Source organism: Pristis pectinata, chromosome 7, assembly GCF_009764475.1.
Source record: "Pristis pectinata isolate sPriPec2 chromosome 7, sPriPec2.1.pri, whole genome shotgun sequence".
NCBI classification, from domain to species: Eukaryota; Metazoa; Chordata; class Chondrichthyes; order Rhinopristiformes; family Pristidae; genus Pristis; species Pristis pectinata.
Window position 1 is genome coordinate 92,100,906 of NC_067411.1, and position 13,796 is coordinate 92,114,701.

Below are 13,796 nucleotides of genomic sequence, written 5' to 3' on the forward strand. Positions count from 1 at the left end.
CAAGATTAGTGCCACAACCCAAAGGCCCAATTCCAATGAATCAATCAAAATTTTGGCCTCACATTAGTTAACACACTGATTGTTCTTAGCTCACCTATTTTTGAAAGATGCTGGGTGGAAAATGGGGATGAAATGGCTTGTTAATTCTGGTCGATTGCTTAAGAATACAGGCCATCTCCGGGTTAGGAACGCCTGTTTGCGGGCACCCGTACATATGAATGGGATCCCACACTATTATTAGATTCAAAAGTCCAACGTACATACATACGTTCGTTTCTACGAATGGGACAAGTTTCTGCTCTCCACTTTTAGTGACTGTTCTTTCAAAATCAATCTTATGTGTTTTTGATGCCATTCATTACAATACTGAGGAGGCACGGTTGCCATTTCGAGTGATTTTTTGTGTATTTTCCGACTTATGGACAAACTCAAACCTGTTTGCTACCTGGGGAGGGCCTGTTCCTGTCAAATTTGAGATGTAATGCAGTTCCTTACAACAAGGTGGAATGTTTTTATCTCACTGACATTGCTTGAAATTAACAATAGGTTTAAGATATGAATTATCTCATAAATATTTAATGATGCTCAAGTGCCTAATATATCAAATCTTTATACAGTCACAATTTCTTTTTGGAGAAGATCCACTTAGAACATGTGCAAATTCCAATAAGCAAAGTTAAGAATGTGCACTAAACATTCTCAGAAAATGACTACAAACTAAAATAAAATCTATTGATGTCATAAAAGCCAAAATAATGTTTAACTTGTTGGGGTAACAACAGATGCAGTAATGATTTGTTGCCTCTGCAAGGAAAATAGATCTGTATGGATATGCCTTGACCTAAAGCTAAAAAAAGGATTTAGGATTATAATACACAAAGAGAATAAAGTCAAACAGAGTGGTGACTAATTGCAATAGCAGGAACAAAGAAAAAAGGCAAAAGGCAAACTCACCAGAAAATTCTTCTGAGCTCCACGGTGCTTTTAATCATCTGAAACACAACACAGAAGACACTAAGACATTCACTTCACTCACAAAGATAGAATGCAGGTCTTCTGACAGAACGATGGTTCACACATCACTAGGCAACGAAACCCATCTGTTATACTAATTAGCTATCTCTGATTCTGGACTGTGCAAAATTAAGGATGCTCTTCAAATGACAGTGCAGTTTTTAATAAAGTGATCTCCTTTCACCCTTCTCACAGATGATCCCAGAAATGTGAGGGTACACATAGATAACATCAGAAATGCAATAGTATACACACCAGGAGAGAATGAACGGATTGGCTTTCTTTTCTCTTACCAAGGCCGAGAGGTGACTGCAAGTCTGAAGGACTTTGGTAGAGTAGATGCAGAGAAAATGTTTCCATTTGCAGGAAAGAGCACAACTGGAGGCCATGATTCGATAAGGCAGTCACCAAGAGATCACAGACGGAATTCAGAAGAAACTTCTTTACCCAAAGAGTGGCAAGAATTCGAACCTCCACATTACAAGCACTATTACAACTTTGGATACTTTTCAGGGGAGGTTGGACTGACATACGAAGGAGAAGAAAATAGAGAAACAAAGGACTGCAGATGCTGGAATCTAGATGAAAAACACGATGATGCTGGAGGAACTCAGCAGGTAAGGCAGCATCCGTGGAGAAAAGCAGGCGGTCAACGTTTCGGGTCAGGACCCTTCGTCAGGACCGAATGTAGGAAAAGGGGAAGCCAATAAGGAAAAGCAGAGCAGTGATAGGTAGACAGAAGAAGGAGGCGGGGAGGGCACAAGATGGTGATAGGTAGATGCAGGTATTGAGACAGTGATAGGCAGGTGCGGTGGAGGAGGGGAGAGCAGATCCCACCAGGGTATGGGTCAAAAGTAAGGAGAGAAAGGAAAAAAATGGTAGGAAAAAGATGCTAGGAAAGGCAAGAAGCATGGTGGTGCAGGGGTTTGTGAGGAAGCGGGGTGGGGATTACGTAAAGTGGGAGAATTCAATGTTCACGCTGTTAGGCTGCAAGGTTCCAAAATAGATGCTGATAGACTGAGATGAGGAAAGGTTTGAGTGGAACAAATATGCCGGCATAGACTGGTTGGGTCGCAGGGGGCTTTTTTCCCTATGTAATCTTTGTTCTCAATAGATTCACTTTGTTTCACTGTTCAGGAGGACTAGATGAATGAAACGAATAAATCTGCTAAGAGAAGGTTCTGGAATATTTCACTCTTTGTGAGGCACATGGCATATATTCTGTCAACTTGCAGTCAAGTTAAAGTTCTTTGTTCTTGCTTTAACCATCCACCCTTCCTTTCAACAACAAACCACCAAAGGAGTTTTATGCCAACCAAGCCCTGTTGTATGCCTACATCTATTACAAGTGTGTCAGCTGAATCAGAACTTCAGACATCCTCAAACAGACTGAAATTCATCTAGCATGGACAGTCTATGAAAACACTTAGCACACACACCATAAATAATAAAAAAAACTCCTACCCCATTTCCTAAACAATGAAGTAGAGTACACATGAAAAGGATCAGCAATCAAGTATGGCTCTCTGTGTTTTCTAAAATTACATTCCTCTTGAAGACATCAGTTCATGCTGAGATAGGTTTACACATCATCAGTCATTGTCTGGTATCATTTCTAATGGTAATTTTTCACACGATCTTGGGAAAATGTCAACAGACGATTCAACTGTGGGGAAGCTGCAGCCAAGCCTCATTCTATCTTACCAAAAGATGCATCCTTTCAGAAACTTTATGGCCAATCCAGCACTCCACCAGGCCATCGAGTATGACTTTAGCACCCTTACTGCCATCCCAACTGCACTGTTCAATAATGGATCTAACAAAGGACGTCTGCTCTGGCTAATCTCCATTGGCTTCTGGACTGTTATTTTCTGCTGTGTTGGGTTCCCAGACCGATGAGAACTGCTACACTTTATCCAGAAGTCATTATCAAGATCTTTTCTCAGTTGCCTCTTCCCAGTGCTGAATCAGCACTCCCTGAATTCCATTGTGGATTCTATCCCTCCAGAGGCATAGCAGAAGTGATCTCCACTATGCAACCTCCAAGAGAAGGCAGAGAGCACTACCAATCAAGATACATGGCCTTTTTAAAATGTCACTGAAACCTTTGACACCATAATTTGGGAGGGACTGCAGAACACCTTCTCAAATTCAGCTGCGCACAGAACTTCACCTCCAAGTTGCTTAATGATGACATGCAGGCCATGATCCTAATGAAGGGATCTACAATAGAGCCAAACTCAGTGAAGACTGGTGTCAGACATGGGTGCGTCATTGTCTCAATGCTTTTTACAATTCTTAATGATGCACTCCACTTCCAACAAGCTTTCCATGGGTGTGGACTAATCTTCAGAATTGATGAGAAGCTTTTCAACCTATGGTAACTACATACCAGAACCGAGATCACTCAGTAGTTGAACAGCAGAACGTAGACAATGTTTGTATACGCACGCCCTCAGAGACTGAGCTCCATGGCATTCACTGAAGTATATGGGGAGAGGGGCCTTACACACAACGTCTGCAAGGGAAAGGTCCTCACTAACCTAACCCTCACCACACTCCTTCCAAAACCAAAGGTTCATGGCGTGACCCTGGAAAATGTCGACCCTTTCTCATATCTTGGGAACCACCTCTCAGCAAAGGCTGACATGAATAGTGCCAGCACAGCCCGTGGTCAATTGAAGAAAAGGGTATTTGAAAATCAAGACCTCAGATTGGGCAGAAAGCTGGTGGTCTACTGGGCAGCAGTGATAAGATAAGATTTCTTTATTAGTCACACGTACGTAGAAACACACAGTGAAATGCATCTTTTTGTGTAGAGTGTTTTGGGAGCAGCCCGCAAGTGTCGCCACGTTTCCGGCGCCAACATAGCATGCCCACAACTTCCTAACCTGTACGTCTTTGGAATGTGGGAGGAAACCGGAGCACCTGGAGGAAACCCACGCAGACACGGGGAGAACGTACAAACTCCTTACAGACAGGGGTCAGATTTGAACCCGGCTCGCTGGCACTGTAAAGCGTTACACTAACCGCTACCCCACCGTGCCTTCCAGTGGCATCTGACTAATCCTCACCAGCTTCAGGTCTCTTCCTTTCTGCTTCATTTAGCTCCTAGATTGATGACTACTGCCACACTTTATCTGGAAAGCTTGCGCTGACCCTCCTTCTCTTCACACTGAGAGGAATAGGATCAGAATCGGGTTGATGACACTGACAACTGATAGTGTACAACATAAGGAGAAGCTGAGTGGGAGAGAGAGTTGGGATCTGTAGAAAATATACAACAGGATAAAACACCATTAGAAAGTCAGAATGATGACTTTTGCACCTTTAAGTCCCAATATGATACGTTCTCTAATTGATGTGAGAGTAAGGGACATCTTGAGCTCTTGTGAAAGGAGATTAGAGATAAGTTCTTGCAACAAAGAACATAGAAAGGAGAAACCAAGATGTACTATTTGGAGAATGCCAAGTCTTAAGAGCCAAATTAAAGAACGTCATGTTATCTGGGTTATTACCTGAGCCACATGCAAAGGATAAGCAGATTATGGAGGTGAACTCACAGCTGAAGCAGTGGTGTAGGAATGATGGGTTCTTTTTCATGGGGGATTGGAATCGGCTGTGGTACAGCAAAGAGCTGTCTCAATGCAACCGGTCCAAGTTAGGATCAGAGTCCTAGTAGAAAAGATTAATGGAGGTTTCCATGTTCTGCCATTGCTTTTCTAGTTTACATGTCGACTTACATTATATGCATAAACACTCCCGACATTAAATTCTCCACCACCACATCTAAACTTAGGATCACATCCATTATTCATCACAAGCACCAACTTTCTCCAATTTATTAGCATAAAGACCGAAGCCATTATTTCCAATCCAATAATAAACCTGGCTTCCAAGTCACTGATCCCTCCCTGTCCGACCACTCACATTGAACCAGATCTTGCAAAAGCTTGGTGTCCTGTTTCTCTCCCAGCTCAATTCCCTTTCCGTTATCCTGTGTATTTTGGGCATTGTTGTTAACCATTCCTGCTCTTAACTCAAAGCCTCAGTGGTTGAAATCTTAAACATAGAACATAGGACAGTACAGCACAGCACAGAACAGGCCCTTCGGCCCACAATGTTGTGCCAATGTAGCTATTCCCTCCTACCTACAGAATGCCTGTATCACTTTATTTTCCTCTCATTCATGTGCCCATCCAAGCCCCTCTTAAAAGCCCCCAATGAAGTTGCCTCCACCAGCTTATCAGGCAACGCATTCCAGGCATCCACAATTCTCTCAGTAAAAAATGTACCCCTCACGTCTGTTCTGAACCTACCCCCTCTCACCTTAAATGCATGCCCTCGCTCAATAATGGGAAAAATCTTACCCAAACTTCTCTTAATTTTAGTAGGTCTGATATGTCCAAGACTGGGGAGACTGGACAGGTGAAATCCAGCATGGCTCGAGATATAGTTGGCAGAACCTCATTTCAGTTCTTTTCTTGCATTTCTCATCTGCAGTTAACACAACTGGCAAACCAGAGGTCGTAGACTGCAGCCCAGGATCCTGCTGACAATCGTGAGGAAGGAGGCTACAGATGTGGGGAAGGGGGTGCTGATAGTGGGTGGAGAGGAGGATAATTGCAATAAGGAGGGTGGGGGCTTTAGTTTAAGGCTTGAAGGAGAGTGGGAAGGCCACCAATCATGGTAATCAAGCATGAGAGACTGGCAGGGATTCGCAGAAGGGAGGCTGAGGGCTTCCTGGAAGATTTGAGGGTGAGAGGGGTTGTGCCTGCTCCTCGAGTGTACTGCTCCAGGAGTGCTGTAAGAAGCAGATAATCTGCAGCTGGTAACTCTGACCTTCACTTCATGCAGGCTGTCCTGAGCCTTGGACCGATAAGTTTAAATCAGGCTTTCAATTCCGCCAAAGGAAGACGATATAAGCAAGTTAATGAAGTTCACCAACCTTTCAGGGCAAGGCATCATGGTGCATGCCAGCCACTGCCAGAAACATGCACGTGGACATACATGCATGGGGCATGTGCGTGACATGAGAAATGCCAGCATTAAATATCGTTATGCTTGTCTGTATTAAAAGTTTGCATATGTTTGCAAAAAGTTTGCACATCAATCACATTGCATTCTGATTTTTAAAAATAGAGTCATCACAAATACCATGCATTTTATCAAAAACAAAGAGTTTTACGATGTGGAAACAGACCCTTGGGGCCTTCAAGTTCATGCCCACCATGAAGCACCTGTTTACACTAATACTACAATAAATCCATTTTATTCTCCCCACTCTTCTCGGATTCTATCATTCACCTGCACACGGGCAATTAACCTGCCAACCCACATGTCTCTGGGGTGTTGGAGGGAACCCACACAGTCACAGGGAGAATGTGCAAACTCCACACAGTCACTACTGGAGGGCAGGATTGAACCTGGGTTGCTGGATCAGTGAGGTGGCGGCTCCAGTGGACGAACCACCCGTCGTATACGTTTCAGAACGATGTAGATGATGATTAGTCTGGCAGAATATTTTACGTGGAGTGGGGTGTAGGGAAACTGACCGATGTAAGGGGATAACTAGGCCGCAGCATGTTATGAACAAGCTAGTCAAAGCCGAAAAGTTAACAGAAGAAAGCTCAAATATTTGTTCATCCCCAAAATAAGGATTGGATGCATGTTCCAATCTTGCTCTTGCACACAATATACATCGATGCAGGTCGTAGGGACTTATTAATCCTAAGGTAGAGATTAATTTGATGCAAGGGCTTGTGATGGCAGACAGCAACAGACGGCAGGTCGTGTGGCATGAACTGAACTGCTATTGCACCATACAGTTAGAGTGGCAGGGACACGAGTTCATCAGTCTGCTGGTTGCAGGGAATGACACTGCTTGTGGGTTATTGACTGAATCTCCCGTTCAGCCACAGATCATCTTGTTTCCAGTCACTCACTGTGACTATGGGACACAAGTGCATAATTCTGATCCATACATCCAGCATCACTCTACAAACACTGCAAAATTGGTCAAAATAGCGTAATAAACAACATTGCAGATTTGAGATTAAGTGTAATATAAAATACATAAAAGGCTCACCAAAAGTTCAAATAGCTATTCAGTCAGAAGACCTTAAGTTTGATCTCTGGTCTCTATTAAGTTGTCTAATTTCAGCAAGGGAAACTGCAATTGGCTTCAGTGCCCCTTGGCTGGGGTGTTGGGGATGGGTATAAATCATTTCTACTCTTGCTCACTGCTTAAGATAGAGCAGGATAACAATACAATTGTAGAAAATCAAGAGCAGAAAAGCAACATTACATAAATGTAAATGGTTGATTCCAGAATGGCCACCTGGTTCATTAATGTACATCATGGCAGTCATGGCCATTCACCATTGCCTGACTGAGTGTCATAGAGCTGAAGCATCACTCCACAAGCTGAGTCACAATCTAGCTCCAGTGTGGAAAGAGTGCTGCACTGTGTTCAGGTGAGACACAGCATTACTAATTCTATGATTCGACTTGTGACGACAAGATTGCTCTGCTAAGAACCAGCACAGACTCAGCAGGCTGAATGACCACTCTATGAAGAAGGGACCCTGACTGCCATCTCAGGGGATGCAAGATACCCCATGATACTGGTCTACAATCAGAATCAGGTTTTTCATCACTGACATAGGTTGTGAAATTTGTTGCTTTGGAGCAGCAGTACAGTGTAGAACATAAAAATTACTATAAAATTACTATAAGTTACAAAAAAATAAATAGTGCAAAAGAGGAATAATATAATGTTCATGGGCCATTCAGAAGTCTGATGGCGGCGGGGAAGAAGCTATTCCTGAAATATTGACAGTGGGTCTTCAGGCTCCTGTACATCCTCCACGATGCTAGTAATGAGAAGAGGGCATGTTTCGGATGGTGAGGGTCCTTAATGATGGATGCTGCCTTCTTGAGGCACCGCCTCTTGAAGATGTCCTCGATGGTAGGGAGGGTTGTGCCCGTGATGGAGCTGGCTGAGTCTACAACCCTCTGCAGCCTTTTTTTGATCCTGCACATTGGAGCCTTCATACCAGGTGGTGACGCAACCAGTCAGAATTCTCTCCACCATACATCTGTAGAAATTTGCAAGAGTTTTTGGTGGCATACCAAATCTCCTCAAAACTGCTAATGAAGTAGAGCCCGCTGGCATGCCTTCTTCATATGCATCAACGTGTTGGGACCAGGATAGATTCTCTGAGATGTTGACGCCCAGGAACTTGAAGCTGCTCACCCTTTCTACTGCTGACCCCTCAATGAGACTGGTGTTGTGTTCTCCTGACTTTCCCCTTCCTGAAGTTCTAAGATGAAAAAGGAGCTCCCACTCTCCTGGTTAATATTTATTCCTCAACCAACATTGCCAAAAGATTATTTGGTCATTTATCTCAATGCTGTCTGTGGGACCTAGCTGGTGTACAAATTGACTGACTTAATTTCTCACGCTATTATTGGAATTATATTATTATTAATATCATTACTCAAATTCACTTTGAAGCACTTTGGGACACACTGAAAAGATAAAAGGCTTACAGAAATGCAATTTCTTTCTTTTGTCAGATGTAGTCACTGAGATTTTCTTTGGCTAAAGCGTTTGAAAGAAAAACGACAGGAGGAGAAAAGTACTTTGCGTCATATAACAGCTTTCAAAAACTGATAAAGCAATGATTTGGTTTTCATTGAGAAGCCACAGTCAAAAGGAAGACAGGTTGTAAAATTGAGTTTAAATCCAACCTGTTCTCCCTGTGAACTTGGATACACTAATATACTGTGCCTTACAACGCACAGAGAAGTCTCCAATTTTAAACCAGTTTTATTGAGAAAAATCTACATTCGACTTGGTTGCAGCAACGTTTACCTTTCAATTAAAAGACAGCATTTTGTGTTATAAAAGCGCGCTGAAAATTTAAGATCATATTTATTTCAAGCTGTTGAAAATTGCTTTGTGTTCAGGCTGTTTCCATGCTGTATGATGCTATGACTCTATGACTTTGGTTACTTACTCATTATCCAGCCAATCACTCCACCCAAGAGTGTCTCATCTCCTGAATTATGCTATCAATTTACTCAAAGGTATTCATTATTTTTTACTAGATTGGAGTTTGAAAATGTAGCATAATTTGATTGGACACAATCTGACACCCTTGAAATGCTCTTGGAAAACGTTGAGAAGGAAGTGAATTCCATGAAGATTGTGTGCCCATATACATGTTTGTCCAAGAAGATATCCAAAAAGGCAGATATATTTTGGGCAAACATTTAAAAGCTGGCCCTAATATCTCTGAAAATATTTTAAATATTTTTAAATTCCTGTTTTTCCCAAACGATCGATGTGAGACCCCTGGTGATGTTCCTCAGTTCTGTCCCTTTCTGGGGCCGGAAGGGGGATTGGTAAGCATGAGGCCTAGCAGGAAAGGGGCAGCAAATAATTTGATGCTTAAATTTCTGCAAACATGGAACAAAGTTTCACCTCGTGATCCTCCTCACCAGAGAAGTTACACAGGTAGGAGAAATGGTTTGCAAAACTATAATCCCTACTCCATGGAAAATATTTGCATTGTTGCATCATTTTCAATATCCTGCAATAGCAAGTCCTATATTACCAACATAAACATGGAAATCTTGCTTAAGTCCTGTGAACTCTTGTGATCTTTCTGGAGTTCTAACAGTTAATGAGCTAAACATTGTACCATGTAATGTGCAACCATGTAATACTAATCTATGTTGATATTCATGAATAACAGGAGAGTTCATTAAAATCAACTCAAGCTTATACAACACAAATTAACAATAAAGGAAATATTAAGAATTGACAGAATTAGTTATAAACATATTTTTTTCCTGTGGATATTTTTAAAGATAGTAACCTAATAAATTAAATGCATGAAAGTAATTAATTACTGCAGCAAGTAACAATTATGAAATACAGCCAGCTAATTAAATTAAAATTCAGTAATTTAGTTAATGAAGTGTACTGAATAATGTACTTCAGCTGAGTCAGCAGCTGCTTCAACCAACTTTGACCACAAGATTACAGATGACAAGTTTTGGCTCTCAAGCTTGTCAGTAACAGTGATGTGCTCAAAGAGATTGGAACCGGTCCACTTTATTGGGGCAGAGTAGCACAAACTGGTTGTGGCATTCAGAATCAGAATCAGAATCAGGTTTATTATCACTGACATACGTCGTGAGATTTGTTGTTTTGCAGCAGCAATACAGTGCAAAACATAAAAATTACTATAAATTACAAAAATAAATCAATAGTGCAAAGGAGGAATAACGAGGTAGTGTTCATGGGTTCATGGACTGTTTGGAAATCTGATGGCGGAGGGGAAGAAGCTGTTTCTGAAACGATGAGTGTGGGTCTTCAGGCTCCTGTAGCTCCTCCCCGATGGTAGTAACGTGAAGAGGGCATGTCCCGGGTGGTATTCTCACTTGACATTGAAAGCTTAAACTGGTGAAGCTCTAAAATTTTGTACCTCAATGTTCTATTAAAAAAAGTTCCTTGAATAAGATCTATGAGCATTACAGAACATGTATACCAACACTAGTAATGTCTTCAATGAGAAATCAGTGATTAGATTATCCAAATTACAGGCAATTACTTTGAACATCAATGAATATTATAATCCAGAATATTGAGATTTACAATTGAGATCTCTCTTTTCAGTACAGTGGATATTAATTTTTATTTTATTCCCATCCCAGGACATTATAGTAGCAGGCCCAAAGCTGACAATTCATTTGAAAGCAATTTTATACATAAAATGAGTTACACTTATGGTTGTGCTTTTAATTCTATCACACTTCAACTGGGAAGGTAAGGGTTAGCTATAGAGACACCATTACTTGTTAGTTTAAGAAACGTGGCAAAATTTGGAACTTCCATTTGTAGTGTCAAGTTTTTATAAGATAAGGTAAGATTTCTTTATTCGTCACAGGTAAACCGAAACACACAGTGAAATGCATTTTTTGCGTAGAGTGTTGTGAGGGCAGCCTGCAAGTGTCACCACTCTTCCGGCGCCAACATAGCGTGCCCACAACTTCCTAACCCGTATGTCTTTTGGAATGTGGGAGGAAACCGGAGCACCCAGAGGAAACCCATGCAGGCATGGGGAAAACGTACAAACTCCTTACAGACAACGGCCGGAATTGAACCCAGGTCGCTGGCACTGTAATAGCGTTACACTAACTGCAACACTACCATGCATCTTTCCCTGAAGGTCCTGATCCATGCTGGACTTTGAACTGTTCAGGCAGCATTTATTCTGGATTTCAAGCAGGTGGTAATAATCTAGCAGGCCAAAGCATCAGAGTACAGGCAGTCCCCAGGTTACAACAGGGTTCTGTTCCTGAGAACTGTTCGGAATCCCAACTGTTTGTAAGTTGGAAATGGACAAAAACAGCTGTGACGAGAGAGTGAGCAGGTGCGGGAAAAGTGGCTGCCAGCTGGTCTCACTGACTGTGAGTGAGTCTGCTTAGCTCAACCTAGCCCCCAACTGTTGCTGCTCGAGGGTGGGGTCGGAGAGGAGGCACGCAGAAATATCTCAGTCCCACCCGGCAGAAGGTTCCTGCAGCCCCATAGGAGCCAGCAAATCCATTCCCATCCACCCTACCTGTCCCCCAGATGCTTGTTTGTATGTATAGGCTGTCCGTAAGTTAGGTGTCCATAACCTGCAGAGGAACCTGTAACTAAAAGTGGACGCTCAGTGTGAAAGAACTAGTAAGGTTAATCTATAAGGCCCATTAGATTGCAATCAGGAAACCTATCAAAAACCCGACTGAAGCCCCTGAGCAATTCTTCAACCACAACTGTGCTGACTCCACATGTGGACCAAATGCCAGCCCATGTGCGTCACACAATACTTAGAAACCCAATTATGTTCTGGTTTCAATCAACTACATGCATAGGATTGTAGCAGAGATCAGTGAACAGTGGTCAGGAGCATGAACTTGGGTTCTTTGTTTCCTTCATGGTCAAGGAATGAAATGACCAGTTAGATAATTCTTGGGTTACCAGGTAATTCATCTAGGATCTTGCTGGGCTGTGTGTCTGAGAATTGCAGAACCAAGGACTAAATCTGGCAATGTTGCAAATAAAAAGTCCACAAGAAGCACATCCCGACCGACTGGAAAACTGCATGAATTTACCATAAGCATTAGCCTTTGCAAGCTACTGAAAATTCATGTTATCCTTAAGGATGATGGAGCATTATAAAAGGCCAGCAGTTTGGTTGGCAGTGTCCTCCCAGGTAACTCAGCTCTGACTTCTGTGCCTATGCGTTGAAACACAGTAATCAGAGTCAAGCTGAGGGTCATGTGGTCAAGGACCGAAATATAAATGAGTAGAGGGCCTAGATGTACTTCACATCTGACCCCTCAACTGTAAATCAGCCATGGCTGCCATAAATAGTTCGAACCCCATTCATTTGAATGGGGTTACTGATGTTGATTAAAAAGTGGGTCTTGCTCTTTTATCTTATTTTTTTTTACAAAACTTTAATGACAAGGCATTTTTAATAAAACTTTTAATTTTTCTTTGAATTATTTCAATCTATTCTAACCTTTTAAAAATATAGTTGAAGTACAGTCAGAGCACTGTGGTCAGGGCTTCAGGGCCTGCAGCCGAATCACTGCTCGTGGCCCGCTGTGCCTAGCAGGATAACTGACATCCAGCCTTCCAGGTTAATCAGAACCGCTAAAAGTTAAGTGTGGCCAAAAGAATCGTGCAGGAGACGAGTTCAGGCACTGGGCCAGATTGCACACAACCTGAGTTGGATTAAACACAATCCAGCCCATCATTCAAACAGGACTGACAGATCCTAGGCACACCAAACATCTTATGATGTGGAGTGAATGCAGTATTACATTTCTACTAAACATGGATCAAAACTTCAAAGTCAGTTTAATAACCAAATTCATTTGACAGGAAAACTTACAGACAGTTTTTATATAAGAAATGGTTCTATATGAGTTACTGCTTTTTTATATCTCAGTTCTATCGATACTGCAAGATGCTTAATTCATAAAACATCACATGCATAGCACACCTGTGTTTAGAAGCACAACGACACAAAAGCACGACAATTGCGCAGGCAGGTATCAATTAAACTGGATTATATCTTGAAAAGCTTTCTTACAACGAAGAAAGTACAAAGACTGGGCCTGTATCGGTTTTTGCTTTGCATGCATCGTACTTACTCTGGAAGGTGCTGCAGTGTGGGTTGCCCAACAAAGTGACTGGATTCCTCTCATTTTAGTTCAACAGCTTTTTTCATTGCACGATGCAGAACAACGTTTGAAAGCTAGTTGGCCAGGCATTGTTAGTGGTTAAACAAGAACAGATCTGGATGCTCAAAGTTATCCACCCATTTCCTCATCCCTCACCCTTGCTATGGTTCATTTAGCATACACCTGGACTGGAAACTGGACACTCATTCTCAGAGCAGATTACTGATCAAAAGGTTCAATCTGAAAGCTCTGAAATGAAAACAATCTGTGAAGCTGGGCCACTGTCTGCATTATTATCCCACTGTTTTCCAGAGCATGATCCACCTCTTCAGGTTTTTTCCAATGCCACTTCAGAGTCAGAATCAGGTTTATTATCACTGACATATGTCGTGAAATTTATTGTCTTGCAGCAGCAGTACAGTGCAAGACAAAAAAATTACTATAAGTTACAAAAATAAAAAAAAATGCAAAGAAGGAATAACGAGGTAGTGTTCATGGGTTCATGGACCATTGAGAAATTTGATGGCGGA

General features: G+C 42.0%; 1 protein-coding gene across 1 annotated transcript in view; it reads right to left on the reverse strand.

The window, feature by feature from the left end:
• The window catches only part of rgmb (repulsive guidance molecule BMP co-receptor b), a 251,201-nt gene that overhangs the window by 14,314 nt on the left and 223,091 nt on the right, over positions 1–13,796 (reverse strand). Inside the window, exon 2 of the mRNA XM_052020536.1 lies at positions 955–992. Within this exon, the coding sequence (XP_051876496.1) occupies positions 955–992 (38 nt within the window). The remainder of the gene's footprint in view (positions 1–954; positions 993–13,796) is intronic.